We start from the raw sequence: 22494 nt of genomic DNA on the forward strand, positions 1-22494 counted from the left end.
ATGAAACCAGCTTCAAGCAAGTGGAAGCATACAGACAACGATGCACAAACAGACACACACATGCATAAAATCATCATCATCATCATCATCATCATTATTATTATTAAGGTGGCAGACTGGCAGAATCATTAGCACACAGGGAAAAATGCTTAGCAGCATTTTTTCCATCTTCACTTTCTGAGTTCAAATTCCATTGAGGTTGACTTTGCTTCACGTGCTGGTGGCACGTGAAAGCACCCACTACGCTCTCGGAGTGGTTGGCATTAGGAAGGGCATCCAGCTGTAGAAACTCTGCCAAATCAGATTGGAGCCTGGTGTAGCCATCTGGTTTTACCAGTCCTCAGTCAAATCATCCAACCCATGCTAGCATGGAAAGTGGACGTTAAACAATGATGATGATGATGATATATATATATATATATGTGTGTGTGTGTATACATACATGTGTGTGTGTGTCTTTGTGCCTGTTTTTGCCCACCCACCTTCGGTTGATAATGAATGTAGGTGTCATTACTTTCCTGTAACTTAGCTGTTCGGCAAAAGAGACTAACAGAATAAGTACTAAGCTTACAATGAATAAGTCCTGGGTTGATTTCTTTCACTAAAACCCTTTAAGGTGGTGCTCCAGCATGGCCTTAGTCAGGTGTCTGAAACAAGTAAAAGAGTAAAAGAATAAAAATAAATTACAAAATAGGCATAGGAATGGCTGTGTGGTAAGTAGCTTGCTTACGAACCACATGGTTCCGGGTTCAGTCCCACTGCGTGGCACCTTGGGCAAGTGTCTTCTACTATAGTCTCGGGCCGACCAAAGCCTTGTGAGTGGATTTGGTAGACGGAAAATGAAAGAAGCCTGTTGTATATATGTATATGTATATATATGTATGTGTGTGTTTGTGTGTCTGTGTTTCTCCCCCCCAACTTCGCTTGACAACCGATGCTGATGTGTTTACGTCCCCGTAACTTAGCGGTTCGGCAAAAGAGACTGATAGAATAAGTACTAGGCTTACAAAGAATAGGTTCTGGGGTTGATTTGCTCGACTAAAGGCGGTGCTCCAGCATGGCCACAGTCAAATGACTGAAACAAGTAAAAGAGAGTAAAAAGAGCGTATTGTTCTGCCTAACATGACATTCCTGTGTTCATGTGTTCCGCTTTAAACAGCCATAACTATGGAAATCGAAGACAATCGAAATCTTTTTACACAAAGAAAACAAATTCTTTGAGTGTGAAGATATAAACCAACGCTTTTCAACCATTTTTGGTCATGGCTTCTTTAAAAACTTCTCTCAGCGTCTCAGGAAAACCATATAAAACAGTTGTAAATGTCTTTCATTTATCTCTCCAATACAATACAAACAAGCTCCCTTCAGATATGAGAAGGGCCCTGTGTAGGTGTGAGGTGTGGGGACATACAGTTCCTGTTGAGAAAAATGTGTTAAACAACCTCAACTATGTATAATGTTGTAACTGTTATTTTGTTCCACACTGACCTTGATTAAGCCTTGTTGTTGGCACTCCGTCGCTTACGACATCGAGGGTTCCAGTTGATCTGATCAATGGAACAGCCTGCTTGTGAAGTTAACGTGCAAGTGGCTGAGCACTCCACAGACACGTGTAGCCTTAACGTAGTTCTCGGAGATATTCAGCATGACACAATGTGACAAGGCTGACCCTTTGAATTACAGGCACAACAGAAAAAGGAAGAAAGAGTGAGAGAAAGTTGTGGTGAAAGAGTACAGCAGGGTTCGCCACCATCCCCTGACAGAGCCTCGTGGAGCTCTAGGTGTTTTCGCTCAATAAACACTCACAACGCCCAGTCTGGGAATCGAAACCGCGATCCTATGACCACGAGTCCGCTGCCCTAACCACTGGGCCATTGCACCTCCACCTTGATTAAGCAACTCAATGATAGAACAAATTCTAGCCATATCTATCCCACATTTTAAGTGCTATCTTGGATTACTTTGTTCAGTGGGTGCTTTCATATCTCAAGAATATAAGGTGCAGTTTTTAAGAAATTTAGAGGCTACTATTTCTAGCAGATCAGCCGATCATTTAGAGGTGTCCTTTATGAAGCATGTCTTGCATTTGGTGTGTGTGTGTGCAGGAAGATTTTTAGTAAGTTGACATTCTTGTAATGTTACAGCAATCCCTGTAATGATATGAATAGCCAACCCTAACAAAGAAATTCTAATGAAACACTCTGAATGTTCAGGTCTAGTAGTCAGACATTATTTCACTGATGATCTTAATGTGTCTGGATCGTTATCACCATCAGCAAAAACATCAGTAGCAGTTTTTGGTAAGTTTATACTAGGTGAAATACAAGTTTTCCTACAAATATAAAAAGCAGCTGCTGATGCTGTTGTTGTTGTTGTTGTTGTTGCTGTTTCTGTTGTTGTTGTTGTTGTTATTGTTGTGGTGGTGTTGGTGGTGTTGGTGATGATAAGGAGGATGACAGCAGGTCAAATATTATACTTTGTAAGACTGACGATGCGAGAAGGCAAGAGATGTGTGTATCAACTAATAAAATATATTAACAAATGAAAGACAAAAGTACAATAGTGACATAATCACACTTTATTGGCTTACAACTGCTTTGGCTATAAGTAACTGTGCACCCTCGAGGTGAGTCCCAGGACAAAACATTATAGCTTGCCCAGAGATTCATGTTAAGGCCTTTAATCCTTTCTGGATCTATAAAATAAAGTACCAGACAGGTACTTACTACCCATCTGATAAGGGTACATCAGGCACATGCATCACAACCATGTGTGCAACATGTTGATTTCATATCAAGATATACAGCACATGACCTTGCAGGTGGGGCCATTAGAATTTTATTCAGGTCAAGTAGCCCATCCCATTGCAAAAGATCCCCAAATAAGGTTTGTTTAAGGATGATGAACAATACACCTATGTCTCCAGAGGTGACAAGGACAAAGAAGGTGAATTGTTGGAGATATGGCCTAGAATATGTTGGGGATATGGCCCAGAGATTAGATGGTCCACTGTTTCAATCACATTTGAGTAAAATCAGCACTTTGGGTCTACACCAGTTTTCTTCATGCTGGTTTGGTAGTTCCAGGTCAATAAGCTTTGATCTTCAGCAACTAAGATGAAGCCTCCACTCTTTGCCTTTAGCTCTGAGCTCTGTAGCAACTGATGAGTGTGCTTCTGGTCAACATCAGCTTGTTTGCCATGCAGAGATTTCTGCTCCCACTTCTCTGCCAATCGTTCATGTGCTTTTTTCCATGCCATTGATTTCACCTTCTTTGGAAAAATAGTTGCTGCACTCCCTCAGGTTGTTTCAGCCTGGGTATCAAGCAAGAACTCAATAGAAAATTTGTTCCTCTCCTTCGTGACAGAAGGAAGCTTTTTACACCTCTCATGACTTTCAACATGTTTTGGCATCCAGTTGTTAACTGTTTCAAGATATTTGGCTCGTCCAATTGTGGTGTTTTTGTAAGCGATTTCAAACTGGATCAAGTCTTGACTTCTTTGAGCTCTGGGAAGGTAAAGACGATCTGTGTCTGTCTTTCGGTGATCCATCTTATGGCAAGTCAGCAGCTTACAAATTTTCTTTATGTCACTGATATTCTAGTTCAATATATTGAAGCTATAAAGAACAACAGGAACTGCTAAGGAATTTATAGCTAATACCTTGTTATGTGCATTTATCTCTGATATCAGGACTGCCCAAATTCTACTGTAAAAGATCAAATTCCTGATCTTTTCTTTCATGCTTGCATGGTGAATGCCAGGGCCTTCATTCATTCCTGGATATTTGTAGGTTTGTTCTTTCTCAAGTACTTTTATAACTCTATCAACATCTAACATGACTGAATTTGTGGTCTTCAATTTCCTTATCTGGAAAGTGGCTGTGGAGAGGGAAGTGTTATTTCTCAGTGAATCTGTGAAAAGATGGGTGACTGTGACAAAAAGGGTTAGAATGAAAAGCCCTACTTAAAGCATGTGCCTATAGATTGGAGAGCAACAGTTGGGAGGGTGCTCATACTTTGATGGTCAAGATAATATTGGATCTGCAGGGTTCCTTAACTGAACCTAGTTGGAGTTTCTTCTATATCAGAAGGACTACATCATATATATGTCCACATAGTTGGTATACTACATATATTTTTATCTTATTTCATTGTCTTTCCTATTTCTTTCTCCTCATCTTTTATATAAATCCCTACACAGATTGTTAGCTGTCCTTATGAAGTCTCCCCTCATCTATGCCCCTAGGGCCAATAAAAGAAATCATCATCATCATCATCATTATTATTGATTACCCCGTTGTCCCTAAAATTTCAGGCCTTGTAATCACGATATTATTATGACAAGATGGTAGATTCCTTAACACACCCAACAGAATGGTTAGTGGCTCTTTATTCGTCTGAATGTTCTGAGTTCAAATTCTTCTGAAGTTGACTTTACCTTTTGTCCTTTCAGGTTTGATGAAATAAATACTAGTTGAGCACTGGGGCTGACATAATTGATGAGTCCCTTCCTTACAAAGCTTCTGGCTTTGTGCCTATCGTAGAAAGTATTATTACTATTATTATTATTATTGTTGTTGTTGTTGTACTTGGGGATGGTCATATTGCCAGTTTAGCCAATAAAAACACACGCACTGTATATTTGGTGTTAATTTGCTTCAGCTTTATATTACATTACATTACATTAACCCTACAGTGCATGTGTTTTTATTGGCTAAACTGGCAATATGACCATCCTCAAGTACAACAACATCTGTTTCAACACACGATTTCACATCAAAAATCTTGCAAAACAAATATATAAACGGAATTATTATTATTATTATTATTATTATTATTTTTATTTTTATTATTATTATTATTATTAAGGCAGCAAGGTTGCAGAATTATTAGCACACTGGGCGAACCATTTTGCAATATTTCATATGTCTTTACATCCTGTATTCAAATTCCGCTGAGGTCAACTTTGCCTTTCAACCTTTCAGAATTGATAAATTAAGTACCAGTCAAATACTGAGGTCAATGTAATTAACTATCTCCTCCTTCAAAATTTTAGGCCTTGTGCCTATAGTAGAAAGGATTATTATTATTTTTACTATTATTATTATTATTATTATTATTATTATTATTATGTAAGGTGATGAGCTGGCAGAATCACTAGCATACTTGGCAAAATGCTTAGTGGCGTTTCATCCGTCTTTATGTTTGGCGTTCAAATTCTGCCGAGGTTGACCATGCCTTTCATCCTTCCAGGGTCAATAAATTAAGTACCAGTGAAACACTGGATTAATGTAATTGACTAGCCCTATCTCCCAAAATTTCAGGCCCTATGCCTATAGTAGAAAAGATTATTATGTAAGGCAGTGAGCTGGCAGAATCACTAACATGCCAAGCAAAATGCTTTGCAGCATTTCATCCATCTTTATGTTCTGAGTTCAAATTCTACCAAAGTCGACTTTCAGGGTCGATAAATTAAGTACCAGTGAAACTGGGGTTAATGTAATTGACTAGTCCCCGCCCACAAAATTTCAGACCTTGTATAGTAGAAAGGATTACTATTATTATTATGGCTTAGTGGTTGTGGAGGCGCAATGGCCCAGTGGTTAGGGCAGCGGACTCGCGGTCATAGGATCACGGTTTCGATTCCCAGACCGGGCGTTGTGTGTGTTTATTGAGCGAAAACACCTAAAGCTCCACGAGGCTCTGGCAGGGGATGGTGGCGAACCCTGCTGTACTCTTTCACCACAACTTTCTCTCACTCTTACTTCCTGTTTCTGTTGTGCCTGTAATTCAAAGGGTCAGCCTTGTCACACTGAATATCCCCGAGAACTACGTTAAGGGTACACATGTCTGTGGAGTGCTCAGCCACTTGCACGTTAATTTCACGAGCAGGCTCTTCCGTTGATTGGATCAACTGGAACCCTCGACGTCGTAAGCGACGGAGTGCCAACAACAACAACATGGCTTAGTGGTTAGGGTGTGGCACTCATGATTTGCAAGATCATGGTTTCACTTACCAGACTGATTGGTGCATAGTGTTCTTAAACAAAGCACTTCCTTTCACGTTACTCTGCAGTCATTTTGACACCTGATATGTGATACAGGGTGTACCTGTTTAGACAATATTGATTTGATGGAAGGAGTGTGTTCATGTACAGCGTATACTTTTGATCACTGTAAAACAAATCATTTGTGCACGTCATTCATCAAAAGAGCTGAACCCTTACACATCGTCTTCAACAGCAGAGTCCATCATCATTATTATTATCATTTGAAGTGTAGTAGTAGTAGTAGTTAATGTATTCACTAACACACGCCTTCAGATATTCAACTTATGCAGACGATTATTTCAGGTGAGTGGTTTTGCGCCTGCTGAAGCATAATCTTTAAATTCCAGAGAAGAATGACAGAAGAAAATAACAAGATGAAAAGAAAACAACACTACTCACGCCTTTATACCCCATACACCTCTCTCTACTTTGCCTACATACTTTCATATTTACACACACACACACGCACAAGGTGCTGTTTGCCAGAGGTGAGTGCTGAATGAGGCAAAGCTATGATGAAATGTATTCAAGTCAGCCATGATTAATTGATATCTCTAAGAAAGCAGACAAACGGCCAAGTTGTTAGCGTGTTTTGTAGAATGGCTTGGCAGTACTTGTTTTAGCTTTCAGTGCTCTGAGTTCAAATTCCACAATGGTTAACTTTTCTTTCTGTTCTTTTGGGGTCAATAAAATACAAATGTAGTGCTTAGAGAAATTATTAGAATGTTAGACATGATGGCGGTTGTTAATGCCTTCCAGTAACTATTCCAGCTCTTTGTGTTCTGATGGGCATTACTCGCAACAATGTCAAGCTGTGTTAGTCCTTGCCATTTTCCTGAACAATGTTGTTTGTATAAAGAAGACAGACCTACGTGTATGGACAACTGATGATCTTCCAGAAACACCTTATCCCAGCTTGTATCTTGAAGAGGCATAGTTTTAAAAGATATACAAATGCTCAAGGTTTTAAAAGATATACAAATGCTCAAGGACTCTAAGTTACAATATGAGGAAGATTTGTCTGCTTTTTCTAACAGCTCAAGCAACCATGTAGAGGTGTTCCTTGTTGCTGGTGTTAATTTTGATGGTTGAGTGTTTGTGTTGTTTGATAAACAGAACTACAAGTGAGCTATTGTTTGACCTACAAGAAATTGCAACCAAACCACTGTCAAGTTACATTTTAATGTCTTAAAACAAAGAAACTACTCATCATATATTCCTGGTTTGATCATCATCATCATCGTCATTTAACGTCCGCTTTCCATGCTAGTATGGGTTGGACGATTTGACTGAGGACTGGTGAAACCAGATGGCTACACCAGGCTCCAATCTGATTTGGCAGAGTTTCTACAGCTGGATGCCCTTCCTAACGCCAACCACTCCGAGAGTGTAGTGGGTGCTTTTATGAGCCACCAGCACGAAGGCCAGTCAAGCGGTACTGGCAACAGCCACGCTCAAAATGGTGTATTTTACGTGCTACCTGCACAGGAGCCAGTTCGGCGGCACTGGCAACAATCTCGCTAAGAAAATGATCTGTTAAATGTAGGACTTCATTGATCTTATCAGATCAGGGTTAATATTAGGCTAATGAATCACCAGTAGACCTGTTAATAAAGAACAACTGGTGTTGAGTAAGTTTCAGAGTTTCTGGTGGGCAACAACAGATTGTATTGCAGCTATTGAACCAGGAAGTAACCATGATCAATGTTAACATTACTCACCACTATCACCCAAACTTCAAGTTTCATCAAGATGTTTTATAATTCCATATTAAGTTTGCAAATCTCATTTTAGTAAAGTTTTTGCATGAAAATATATTTGTGGTACAGATACAAAGACCAAGAGACATGGGTAAATATGCATACATACATACATAAATACATATTTATATATACATATGCATTCAATATGTATTGTGCTATAGTAGAATGTGGTATAATATAGTACAGTAGAATATAGTAAGGTATTGTTGTTGTTGGCACTCCGTCGCTTACGACATCGAGGGTTCCAGTTGATCCGATCAACGGAACAGCCTGCTCGTGAAATTAACGTGCAAGTGGCTGAGCACTCCACAGACACATGTACCCTTTACGTAGTTCTCGGGGATATTCAGCGTGACACAGTGTGACAAGGCTGACCTTTTGAATTACAGGCACAACAGAAACAGGAAGTAAGAGTGAGAGAAAGTTGTGGTGGAAGAGTACAGCAGGGTTCGCCACCATCCCCTGCCGGAGCCTCATGGAGCTTTAGGTGTTGTCGCTCAATAAACCCTCGCAATCCCCGATCTGGGAATCGAAACCGAGATCCTATGACTGCGAGTCCGCTGCCCTAACCACTAGGCCATTGCACCTCCAGTAAGGTATAGTATGGTGTAATATTGATGTTAGAACATAGTATAGTGTGGGGTAATAGTGTGTGTGTAGTGTGATGATGTATTGGTTTAGGCAAAAGTCAAATTACTGCTGTCAAGTGCAATGCCATTTACAAATTTAGCAATTCATGCTACAAATTTGTAATCGTTCACCCATGATACAGAAATATAGATACCACCAATTGCATGAATAAATACGTAGGAATAAACATGAATAAATACATAAGTTTATTCATGAATAAATACATAGTCATGCATATGTATATTCATACATACAAATATACATTCACACAAACATATGTGCATATATATGCACTTATATATATATATATATATATAAGATTCATATATAGACAGACACACTTGTACATGCTTCATACTCACATATATAGATATACACACAATAGACGGCACTCCAGTGGTTTTGATGACAAGTGTTTCAAATGAGCTAATCAAAAAACAGCCTGCTCGTTAAATCAATGTGCAAATGACTAAGCAGTCTAGACATGCACACTCTTAACGTAGTTTACAGGGAAATTAATTGGGACAAAGAATGTGATAAGGATGGCCCTTTGAAATACAGGTACAACTCATTTTTGCCAGATGAGTAGACTGGAGTAACATGAAATAAAGTGTCTTGCTCAAGGACACAACACATCAATGGGAATTGAACTCATGACCTTATGATTGTGAACTGAATGCCCTAATCACTAAGCCATGCACCTTCGCACACATAACATGTATGTGTATATGTATGTATATATATATATATATATATATATATACACACACACACATACATACATACAGGCTGCAAATGGTATTTGAGGACAGATTTATGGTTTTAAAATAACACTTAGATAATAATAGAAAAGAAACTGTATTTATATGAAAATGATATAAACATAAAGCTAGATCATCAATTTAATAATTTCATTCAATAAAACCAACATAAGCATCAATAACTGCCCCTACACTGGGTCGAAATCATTTACAAGTGGTCCTTGTTCATATTGGACATGACTTGAACTATGTCGGCTTTCAAAGAATCTTTGATGCTAAGCGGGGATGTCCGTTGACATTTTTCTCAACGATGCTCCATACATAGTAATCCAGTAGACTGAGATCTGGAGAATTAGGAGAACAAATGTTGGGGGTGATGTAATCATGCAAATTGTCAGCCATCCATTCTTGTGTCATTTGAAACTTGTGTGATAGTGCAGAATCTTGTTGAAAGGCGTAAGGCCTTCCATTGCATACACTGTTGATCTAAGGCTTAACGACTTTATCCAGAACCTCGATATACACAGCAGCTTTCACCATAAGGCCTTGTGAAAAAAAGTGAGGAGGCATCACATATCCTTCATTGCTAATGACACCCTAAACCAAGACACTTGCAAAAAATTTTGTGTGCATTACTCTTCGAATCTCAGAAGGGTCTCCATATAGCCATCTGCCATTTTTCTGTTAGTTTTCTGGCCCTAGTCAAAGTTTTTCTCATCTGAGAAAAACTAAATCACACCATCTTCTGATGGATTTTTAAGTTTGTTCAAAAGTCTTTTGGGTCTGATTAAACAGTTTTCTTTAGTTTTTTTCTGGCATGAATTGACCCCTCCTCATCACGTAAGATTTGTATCTGATGTTTTCATCCACAAAATTTCTGATTGTTTTTCTGACACACAAATTTTTTTAGCAATTGATCTCATTGATTTTCCTGGATTGTCTTCAATGTTTTGCTTAACTTCCTAAATAAATTCAGGTGTCCTGATAGAATCAGAGCATTTGGAATCTTTCTCACATTTTTATACAGGTAATACGCTTCCATCTTGTTTCTCTAACTCGCAACGAATCTTGTGGACAAAAGATCTTGCAACTTTCGGAAAATGAGCAATTTCTAAGTCACCATGCTTAGCCTTCAAAGCCATAATCACAGCATGCCTTTTCATTTCATTAGTAAGCATAGGGCCTGCCATTGTTATTTTCTGAAATAGAAGTTCAATAAAAATTAGTCAAATAAAATAATGACTAAAATACACGTGTCCTCAAATACCGTCTGCACCCCGTAATACATACATACAGGCATACATACAGGCATACATACATACATACAGGTATACATACATACATACACGCATACATACATACAGGCATGCATACATGCATACAGGCATACATACACACACATACATACAGGCATACATACATACATACATACACAGTAGCATAGTTAGTAGAAGTGGGTGGCAATGGGATGCTGTCCGCCTCAGGTAACAACTTTGTCGGGGTGGCACTTCTTGGTCTGCTGTGTTAGTCTGTATGGGCTGCATTGTCTCAGATTGGGAAAAAAAACTCAAGAGTTGCCCTGGGCAGCACATATTCTAGCTATGTTATTGTACACACACACACACTTAATATAAAAGGCATAAACTTGAGGGAAAGGGTTAATTGATTGTATTTGCCCATATATGTATCTATGCCTACAACAATGACATAATACCAAGCTATACAAGACTGTTGCATTCATTTGGAATTCCACAGAGAGCTTTCCTGTTAAGAAACAGAGAACAGAGAATGTTTAAAAAGTGGGATTGAATCACAATAAATACATAGCAGGAGGGCTATATAAAAATCTTGCAACCATGAAATAACGTTATAGTCATTCATTCTGAGAGTGTAATAAGACTAAGATACTAGAAAAGATAATTGTGAATCAGTCACCATGACTAAGTAGTCGGTCATTGCGACAATAACTGTTCATGGCTTTGGCATGACTTGATAAGCTCTTTCCATTCTGGTCAGTTTCTTACTTGAGTTTGCCATTTATTATGATCAATTCCTTCCTGTTTCATATTCCGTTTTGCAGTATGTTTGAATCTCAGTCTAGGTCTTCCGTGGTTTCTTTTCCCTTTGCTTAGTTTGGAGTAAAGGAGGTTGTCTGGAAAGTCTGCTGTTGTCCATCCTGTGCATGTGTCCCACTGTGTACGTATTCACAGAAATATTGATCGGTATTTCATTAATACCAGGTTGTAGGTGTGTAGGTGGGGAGAGGCTTTTGGCAGTCTCACTGATTCATTGAAACTGTCACAGTTACGCAAGCCTGCTTGGGTTATCTATCAGTTCAAATCCTACCAAGGTCAATCTTACTTGTTGCTAATGCAGGGACAATAAATAAAGTACTTGTTCTGGGAATGATTCCTCTCTCTCTCTCTCTGTTACTTTATTCCTTAATCTGTAACATTGTTACACAGGGTGGGTCATAACTCCTTATATTGTCCCAGAATATTTCTGTAGGTTGACATATTCATCATCATCATCGTTTAACGTCCGCTTTCCATGCTAGCATGGGTTGGACGATTTGACTGAGGACTGGCGAACCAGAAGGCTGCACCAGGCTCCAATCTGATCTGACAGAGTTTCTACAGCTGGATGCCCTTCCTAATGCCAACCACTCCGAGAGTGTAGTGGGTGCTTTTACGTGCCACCGGTACGAGGGCCAGTCACACGGTACTGGCAATGGCCACGCTCAAAAAGGTGTTTTTTACGTGCCACCTGCACGGGAAATAAAATAATATAAAATAGAATAAAGACAATCCTGATTTCAGTGGAATGTTGAGGCAAAATGTAAAAAGAACAAGGTAGTTTGTATGTCATTGTATTCTTGGTAGGATTTGAACAACATTCTTAAAGTAAATAATTGAATAAATAGCACATTTGTATTCAAAAGAAAACAACAAAAAGAAGAAGCAAACAAACAGTGAGGATCATTTGCAATGTCAGTAGAAAACTTATTTGTTGTGAAGGTGTGAAAGCAATAAAATTATAAATGTAGGACAGTTTGTATGGTTTATTTCTAACTGAAATAAAAAGAAATATAACCATTTGACAAAAACAGAATTCTAATAAAAGCCAGTGGCAAAAAAATAGTTACAATGTAAGTAGTGATAACATAAGATTGTTGTAGAAGTTGAGGAAGGTTTACCTGTCAAATTGTGCTATTTTTAATAATTCTATTGATAAAAAATAGTCACTAATAAATAGAAACATTTTTTACATTTTTTTTTAAATTTTCAAAAAAGAATACTTTGGTTATTGAAATGTTACCTATGTACTTATAAATGTTAGTTTTGTAGGAGTACCACCTGAACACCTTATGTTTCTTGAGAAAGTTGTTAAACTTTTTCTTCTCAAGCTGCACATAACTAATTTTCTACAAAGGATATTTCATTTGGTCCACTGATCGCTTAACTGTTGCCATGATATTTCAAGTTTTTATTTAGTGATATTAATGAGATTTTAACAGAGTTTCAGTGCCACTCTAATTGCTTTCAATGATTTGTTAATGTGTTCCAGTAATATTTTGATTTGTTTCTTCATGTTTTGTATTTTAATAAGTTGAATGTGATTTTGATGGCGTCTGTGTGTTTTCTAGGTAAAACTTGAAGCAAAAAATGGTTCAGCAGAAATCAATTTTGGGAATATTCTTGCCAGACGAATTAGAATCATAGTTGTTGATTTTGAAACAAAACCATGCTTTCGTTTTAACTTAACAGCTTCAGAAACAAAAGGTAAGGCAAACACAGACTCTGCAGAATTTCGATTACAAATTAATGCTATTTATCTTTAATATCTATCAAATGCTCAAATGTGCAAGTTATCAGAAATGTTAGAAGATATTGTTTGACTTTAAATACTTGGGGATAACAGCTTCTTTATTTGAGACGTATCCCAAAAGTTATCCAGCTGTTAGTAACATTAGGTTAAATACAGGTTGACTTCCTCTTAAATTATTCATGGAACTGGTGACATATGTACCTGGGTAGGATAAAGACCCCCTTTGGTCATGAATAACCATGGAATTGCACCTAGAAACTTCCCCTCCAAAGCACGAGTCCAGGCAAGGTGACTTATGGAAGACCAGCAGTCACCCAAGCATACCGGTTTCCCTTTTCAACACCACTGATGTTATTTGAGGCAAAGGCCAATACAGCTTGGCACCAATGATGCCACAACTCATTTCTACAGCTGAGTGAACTGGAGCAACATGAAATAAAGTGTTTTGCTCGAGAACACAACACACAGCCCAATCCGGCAATCGAACTCACTACCTCATGATTGCGAGCTCAACACTTGTGGTCAGTTCAACTGACAGCTTCTCTTTCAAAAATTGCTTTTATTGTTTTGTTTAGAAGAGAACAGAAGCTGTGAACTTTTACTTCTTTGGAGCCTTCAAGACTGATGAGCAAAAGAAAAGAACCAGCTCACAATACTGAATACTTACAATAGATTGTATACCCCAATAAAGACAAGCAAGGGCCAAGTGGGGATGTTAAACTTGGTTAAGTCAATCACTTAAAAACTCAGACTTCAAAGAGCTGGATCAAGTACTACCAGGAATTTGATCTGACACCCTACCAATTCTGTTAATCCTCTGCTCCCAACAGCTACTTCTACCAACTTTGAAAGAATGACAAAGTTAACTTCAGTGGCATTTGAGTTTTAGACATGAGAGAGTTGGCACAGGCATTAAAAACTATTTTCTCCTACATTCTAACTACACTGATGATTTACTGTTTTGTGACAAAGTAAGAAATCAAATGAACTTTCCCAACTGGATACAAACCATCCAGTCTGTGGTTGGCTACACCAGAGATATGTTTTCTATTATCCTCAGTACTTATAGCTGAGTGGGCTAAGCTAATATAAGTTTAAATGATGATGGAGTAATTGTTGGTTTCAGCAATGAACATTCAGTTTTCTGATCAACTGAATTTCTTCTCCTGAAAAGAATGTGCCTGTGGCTGAGTATTTCATGGACACAGGTACCTTTGACACAATTCTTGGACCAAATTAGTGTGGCCCTTTAAAATATATGTTCAAGATAAAGAGCTAGAAGAATCAATCTCTGTACCAGACTAATATTATTTATTATTCCTGAAAGTATGACAACTAAAAGAGATTTCAGTGAGGTTTGAACTAAAAAAAATACAGAGAACCAAAATCAATACATGAAAATAATTTATCTGATGTTCTAATAACTATGACAAGTTACTGTGTACCTGTCTACAAGTGTTTACATATACTTGTAGATGATGTATGCAATTTAGCACCTATGACAGGTCATAAAATAACCCCCGCAAATCTTTATCATGTTATTCTGCACTCAGTGACTATGCCAGTTAGAATGTTATCACACTAATGGAAACCAACGTTGAAATCAACACTTATTTTGTACAAGTCAACAATATAAGAGCCAACAATTGAGATTTTGCATGATAACACAACCTGCTAGAAATAGCAGCCTAATACTTTTCAAATCACAATCTAACAATGTAAACTGGGAAGGGATGCACTGGGTGTGCACTGCTAGGAAATGAAAATGTGGTTTGATTACAGTTTGGATGTTTTGGTTTGACTTCTCAATCAGGATTGATGAGACTAAAAACAATAGCATCAACAACAGATTAACATGATATTGTATTGACAATGGAAATCAAAGAACTGGACTTAACAAATTGTGAGTTGGGAAGGTTGTGGAGATATTAACCCATTACCTCCCATAAATCTATTAACTGGAATTTTTTTATGAAACTTTGATTTCTAGCATAAAACAGCCTTAGAAACACGCTGGAATGATCAAAATATTTCAAAATAACATTTTAAATAGAAATAAGCGAGATATTGGGTGAAAAATTAGCAAACCTCATTTGAATATCAGAGAAATATACCTAGTAGATATAGCAAAAAGGTTAGATATGTGTAAATATCGACAGATAATTACGAAATTTGTAATTTTTAAGTAATCTCATATGAGATCACTGGTAGGTAATGAGTTAATGACTGCCTTCTCATGTTGCTTCCCTCTACTCATTAATCCCCTACCTACTTTACTTAAGGTATATACAGACATTCAATAGTCTCCTAACACCTCTGTCAGATTTCTTTCAGACTGAGATCTTTCGTCTTAATAAGTTTTTCATGTTACACTGTACTGAACTTAGTTGGGTTAGTTTCCAGTCCTTTACCCACAGATCCATATATTTCCCCTTTTTCATTTTACTTGCCGAGTGTGAAAGAAGGGCCAGAACCTGTGATCCTTGCAGGCCTTCCACGATTGATGAGGTTGGTGTTGTTAATGTTCCTGTTAAACTGTTGTGGGTCAACTCCTGCTGAAAAGACATGAGCAGTGATTCTAGAGGAGTGACATTTTGCGGGTGAAGGATTAGACTTGGTGGATAGTGTGAAGAAAGTGGTTAGATGCAACAAATGTGCTAAGATATGGAGAGGCAAAAGGGACAACAGTGCCTGAGTGGTCAAGGTATGGAACCAACCAGCTCTGAAGAGCAGAAAAACCATTACAGTAGTAGTAAAAAAGATGGGACAGCAGTGCACTTATGGGTCAGAGACTGGAGTGCCACTCAGCTGAGTGGCTCTTCTCTGGATGTGGTCCTGAATGTCAGAGAATGTAACAACAGTACACTAATGTGGGCCTCACTTGAACCTATGTTATAGTGTGTTGACTTCAGAGAGATTTGAAATCAAAGTATAGAGTGTTGGATTAATACAACCAGGTATTCTATTTGCTGTCAATAATATAGTGTCTTGTTGTTGAAAGGAAGTTTAAATATTTTTCTCCCAAAATATTTACTTTTCATTCTTCATCTGTATAGTTTTACTCTCATCATCATCCTCATCATCATTGTTTAACGTCCGCTTTCCATGCTAGCATGGGTTGGATGATTTGACTGAGGACTGGTGAACCAGATGGCTGCACCAGGCTCCAATCTGATCTGGCAGAGTTTCTACAGCTGGATGCCCTTCCTAATGCCAACCATTCAGAAAGTGTAGTGGGTGAAGTTGTTGTAATATTGTATTCAGTTCTTTATGCTCTGAGATCAAACCTTACCAAGTCCAACTTTGCCTTTCAACTCTGGGATCAATAAAATGCCAGTCAAGTTCTAGAATTTCTACAGTTAACAATTTACCTTACTCAAAACTTCGTGCATTGTGTCTGAATTAGAAAGAATTGTGGTTCCCATGCTGGTGGCACATAAAAAGCACCATTTGAGTGTGGTCAAAGCCAGTGTCATCTGACTGGCTCCAATGCTGGTGGCATGTAAAAAGCATCATTTGAGCATGGTTGATTCCAGTGCTGCCTGACTGGCACCCAAGCCAGTTGCATGTAAAAAGCACCCACTACACTCTCGGAGTGGTTGTCGTTAAGAAGGGCATCCAGCTGTAGAAACCTTGCCAGATCAGATTGGAGCCTGATGCATCCTCCTCGCTTGCCAGTCCTCAGTCAAACTGTCCAACCCATGCCAGCATGGAAAGCGGACGTTAAACAATGATGATGATGTTATTGTCAATATTATTAGTAATGTTATTTTGTGGTTATAAATTACTATTTTATTCTCTTTTCTATTCTTCTTTTTAGATCTCATTCCTGTAAAGAACATTCCATCCCCTTTAATAGAACTGGAATACATATCTGAAAAAAAGATGATACTACACTGCAAACCGAATGTTGTTGAAGTCCCTGGAATTCTCTACAACTTTAGCGCATACTGGAAAGATGTACCTTTATCAAAATCAGCGTTTGTACAAATTCCACAACTGGCTACAAAAGAAGTTACTGAAGAAAATATCTTTTCAAATTATGTATGACAATTTCTTAAACATTCAGAATTTCTTAATATATTGTCTCTTATGTTTTTCACTATTTCTATACACTGTATTTTAGGAGAATGAAAATTGAAAAGGTAAAGGTCAAACATATAAATTTTGCTGCAAAGAAGAGGGGGTCAATGATCAGGATGTTTGTATCTCATCCTGAAGTGATGACAATAATGCATTTGATGTTCACCTTGAACACCTGTAGGTTTACATGGAAAGTGTGGATATTGTGGAAATTTTAGTGCTAAATGCAGGATGGGTCAAAACGAGATCATTGTGCTAAATAAAGATTTGTACTAAATCTATCTTCTGTTTCCTTTATCAACTCTGTGTGTGTGTGTGTGTGTGTGTGTTCATGTATGTTTCTGTATATTTTAAAAACCTTTTATTTATTCTTATTTCTATTATTTTGAATAGCTATTTTCTTTCTTTGATTGTTCATAAATCTGCTTCCAGTTCCGTTGTACCCTGACTGCTTGCTATGCATCAAACTGTGCAAGCACAACCAGCCTCCAAACCAACAGTCGTGCATTTCAACCACAAGTTCAGGTAATCATAAGCTACTTTTAAACTTCTGTATCTTCCCCACCAATAATTTATGACATACTGGTATTATATAATATTATAGTTTAGAATTTATATTATTCTGTAGAATTAGTTCTAGGTAAGGGTAAAGGGTAAAGACCCCCTTCAGTCATGACTGACCATGGGATTGCACCTAGAAAGTTGCCCTCTGAGGTACAAGTCTAGGCAAGGTTGTTTATGGAAGACCAGCCTCCTCTCTCCTTGACACCGATGATATCTAAGGGAAAGGCAAAGAGCGTTAGACCCTCGCACCAATGATGTTGCAACTCATTTCTACAGCTGAGTGAACTGGAGAAACATGAAATAAAGTGTCTTGCTCAAGAACGCAACACATAGCCTGGCCCTGGAATTGAATTCACTCTCTTATAACTGTGAGCACTAGTTCTACATAAATCTCTTTTGAAATATAATAAAGGTTAAGAAAAAAAAAAAAAACAGTCATCTCAGTATATACTGTGTATTTTTCTTTTTTTTTTCTTCATTTCTGTTAAGAATGGGCTTGGCAAATAGTTCTGGACATCTTTTCGGTTCTTCAGGCCCCTGGCTGATTTACCTGTAGAATTCCCACCTCATAGACCCAGTTCATGGATATTAAACTTCTTCACCGCAAATGTGGCCATGTCGTACAATTAACTAATGTTTCCTCTCAATTTCTGTTATTGAATCGAATGCCCATGTGGACATGGTGATGGAATATAATAAAAATGTTTATATCTCTCTTGAATTATGGCCTGAAAACTGTGTAGTCAACTGTGTTTCTATAACCCAATATGGTTTACTATGCCAAATCAGTTTGAAATTTGGTGCAGCTCTCCATGTTACCAGTTTCAGTCGAGCAGTATAACCCATGCCAGCATGGAAAGCAGATGCTAGATGAGGGTCATGATGATGAATTACTTCTGTATCTGAGTGAATTACCATTATATACTGATGACATCATTCCTTTTAAAAAGTTAATATCAGCAGCAGTCACATTTCCTGCATCACTTCAGTGATTGGAATTAAGTAGAAGTTTTTATAAATCACCTGAGTTATTTCAAAAACTAAAAACAACAAAACACCACCACCACCACACACAAAACGAAAAACTGAATTAAATGTAGATATTCTCATATTTAACCCTTTCATGTTCAGATTACTCTATCCAATGTAATGCTTATTTATTCACATTGTTTTGAATTAATCATGCATTATCTCTTAGCTTCAAAATCTTGATGGTGTGATTGTTTACTTTTAAAACAACATTGTAGCATAGGTATGAAAGGCCAGATCTGGCCAGTTTGAAAGAAAAATAGGTAAAATATTTGGGCTAGATATGGCCAGTTTCAATACCAATGGGTTAATAATATTTCCTTTAATTGCAGATTACCAATGAGGAACCAATCGTTGTTGTGGAAGGAGAAAAAGCAAAAGATCTTCGTTTTAAATGCAATGTGCCACCACATTTAGTATGTATGAAGGCTCAAAAACCTCGCAACTGCCCTGTGACCTTCAAGGTCAGTTCTGAAGAGATGGGCGTTAAGTGTACAAACCAAAAATTTCTTTCACAAATAGCTTTTGGCGCCCATATGACATCAGTAGAAACATTGTGTAATATTTCATTGACTAAAGAAAACTGGCAGCAAGACCAAATGATCCCAGTGTATGGCATAGCTGATGGTTATATTGATGGCAATACAATCACCAAAGTAACTGTCAGTGCTAAGGCTGAACACACACAACAGCCATACATGTCAGCTTTCACAAATGTAAGTTTGAAATTAAAACTGTTTTGAAATAATACATTTATGTCTTTTATTTCTTATATAAAAGTGAATGGGTTTGTTTCATGTCCAACTGAATTATTTGGGAAGTACTGGTTGTTCTGTAATTGCCAGATGAAAACCTCGATTATTCTAAAACCATCAATAGTTCTACTTCCTACATTGTAATGAATTTTTAAAAATTTTATTTGTTTTGATGCTAGTAAGAGTATTAGGATATTTTGAGAAAGTCTTTACCATTTCTTTGCAGATAACAACTATTGACAATGAGAAATCTAGTATTTGTATGTCCCTGAATCAAGCCCAAATTTCAACATTTGATGGAAGGTAAATGGATCCTTGAATTTGCAGAATTTTTTTATGACCAACACCCCCCACCCCCACCCCGCTATTTAACTCTAAGCAGCTGTCTGATTGTTACTATGTAATAAACCTTGGTTTCTGTATTAACCAGTTGTAATCAACATTATTATCATGTACATACCTGTTGCAACATTATCACTCAACAGATCATCCATCTTGTACATACATACGTATGTAGATATGTACATATGTACAAGCATACATACATACATACATGGTGGTTGTCTACTCCTTAAACAGAGTTTGACCACCTCCTGCACCTACACCTTAGCCCTTTCATGGCGTCTGATGTGGCTTTTTAAACCAGACAGTGTTTTGAAAAAACACCCACACAGATTGCACCTCTGATTTGCACTACCAATACCTGCAAGTAAGTTCTGCTCATTGTGGATCCTAACATGTCTTTTAAGACCCCCATTGGATTTGCAAACCCTCTGGCACACACCACATTCAAACGTGTGCACAGACATATAATCAGAATAGCTGGAAGAGGTTTGTTTTCCATGGGTTCGCAGGTGAGATTTGAGGCCAGCCAAGGACACACAAGGTCTGTCACAGACTGTGCACACAAAAAGGTCCTTGTCATTCACCTTCTCAGTCTTCAAATGCTTTCACTCCACTCCACACCCTTGTTTGCCATCCAACTCGATCTGAAGCGAGGACTTCTATATCTTTTGGAGCCATTCCAATTGACTTCATAGCAGTCCTTATGCCATCCTTAAACCTTTTTTTAGGTTTATGCCGATAACGTTTCCCCTCTGCAAAATGTCTGTACATGCAAACATACATACACATACATGCTTACATACATACATACATACATACATACTGATGGATGGATGTGTTGTTATTTGTAGAGGGATGATAATTTTGTTTTCTTTGATTTTGATTTATTCTAGAATCTATAACAACCACCTAGAAGGGGAGTTTATTTTCTATAAGCACAAGTCTCTTCCCTATTCTGTAAGTATACATTTTTGCTATTGACTTTGCATTTATCAACTTTTAAATTATTATTTAACATTTACAATACGATTTGTGCTAAACATGTTGATGTCTTCAAAGACAGAATATTGCTTGTGAGAAATCTACTTTACATATATCATCATCATCAGAAGCAGCAGCATCAACATCATCAGCATCATTTTAACATTCACTTCAACATGTAGCAAGAGTCAGATTTTCTACAGCTGGAGGCTGGTTTGATGTACCTTTAGTTCCAATGGACTCAAGATTATAACTGACACCAATCTTACTACTGTCAAATTTTTAGTTGTTGTGCTGGACTAGGGCACCTGTTCACACAGCAAACCCTACAGCAAACCAAACGAAATGCTGTCCTACATCAACACAACTGCCTCCCACAATCTTATTGTGTTCAAGAACCGAGTGAAGGGTATCAGCAAGGGGATTTTGTACCTGTCCTCCAATCAAGAGATTTTCAATGCGACAGCCCCCTATTACAATGAGGCTCTGACGTCCAGTGAGTTTACGAACCACATCTTCCATATGTTGGGCCCTAGCACCCACAAAAGGAAGTGCCACCATAAAGTCATTTGGTTTGCCCCGCCTTTCTTGCTTAACATCAAGTAGATTAGTGGGCAGACACTTCTCACAGACATGTATGTTTAATAGACACAACTTAAGGGCCCGTTTCAGTTGTGTACCCAGTATTAAGAAAATATTAGTGAGCACACCTAAGCTACAGGCAGAAGCAAGATCTTCATGTAGAGTATACAATGACTACCCAGTAAGGAGATGATGATGCAAAGACAAAGGGATAGTGTATGAAGCTTAGGTGGTGATTGGCGCTGGTAACCAGAGTGGTAGTGTTGTTAAAGCCAGGAGCAACAACCCCAATGGCAAATCCACCAATAACAGCAGTAGCCGCAGTGGTGGCAGTAATGGTAGAGGCAGCAATGGTAGAGGCAGCAATGTGTGAAACAGCAGTGGCAGCTACAGCATCAATGACAGGTCTCACATTCCATGTGGATATTAATATCACTTTGTCATTGAGGTGTGGTATTTGATTCATTAGTGATATGCTGCTTGAGGAGTGGTAAGGATTGGTTTCTATGTTACAGAGGGAGAGCTTAGCATCTGATGGTTAGTTACAGTCAGGAAGGTGCAGTGATATTTTAATGACAATAGATGAATACCACCTAGTCATCAGTGTGTGGCATTTGGCATGGATGTGGAAGATATATCAGCTGGATCATTAATATGCAGGAATTGAGGGAACTGATCTCTATTCAGTGAAGGTGCATGGCTCAGTGATTACAGCATCAGACTCACAATCATGAGGTAGTGAGTTCAATTCCTAGACCTGGATGTGTGTTGTGTTCTTGGGCAAAACATTTTATTTCACGTTGCTCCAGTTCACTCAGCTATGGAAATGAGCTGTGATGTCACAGGTGCCAAGCTGTATCAGCCTTTGCCTTTCCCTTGGATAGCATCAATGGCATGGAGAGGGGAGGCTGGTATGCATGGGCGAATGCTGGTCTTCCATAAGCAACCAACCTTGTCTGAACTTGTGGCTTGGAGGGCAACTTTCTTGGTGCAATTCCACAGTCATTCATAAATAAAGGGGGTCTTTACTCTTTACTCTTGATCTCTATATGGATAACAAACATAGTCTAGGGAGATGTATCAAGATTATTGGAGATCACTGGTTTGAAATACATTAAAAGCA

General features: G+C 38.1%; 1 protein-coding gene across 1 annotated transcript in view; it reads left to right on the forward strand.

Annotated features, from left to right (window-relative positions):
* LOC106880038 (uncharacterized) overlaps positions 1 to 22494 on the forward strand; it is a 455047-nt gene that overhangs the window by 26975 nt on the left and 405578 nt on the right. The window contains exons 4-9 of the mRNA XM_014929839.3: positions 12851 to 12986; positions 16853 to 17076; positions 17548 to 17640; positions 19041 to 19424; positions 19690 to 19766; positions 20702 to 20765. Coding sequence (XP_014785325.3) covers positions 12851 to 12986; positions 16853 to 17076; positions 17548 to 17640; positions 19041 to 19424; positions 19690 to 19766; positions 20702 to 20765 — 978 coding nt within the window. The remainder of the gene's footprint in view (positions 1 to 12850; positions 12987 to 16852; positions 17077 to 17547; positions 17641 to 19040; positions 19425 to 19689; positions 19767 to 20701; positions 20766 to 22494) is intronic.

This window comes from Octopus bimaculoides, chromosome 22, assembly GCF_046866305.1.
Source record: "Octopus bimaculoides isolate indiv1 chromosome 22, ASM4686630v1, whole genome shotgun sequence".
NCBI classification, from domain to species: Eukaryota; Metazoa; Mollusca; class Cephalopoda; order Octopoda; family Octopodidae; genus Octopus; species Octopus bimaculoides.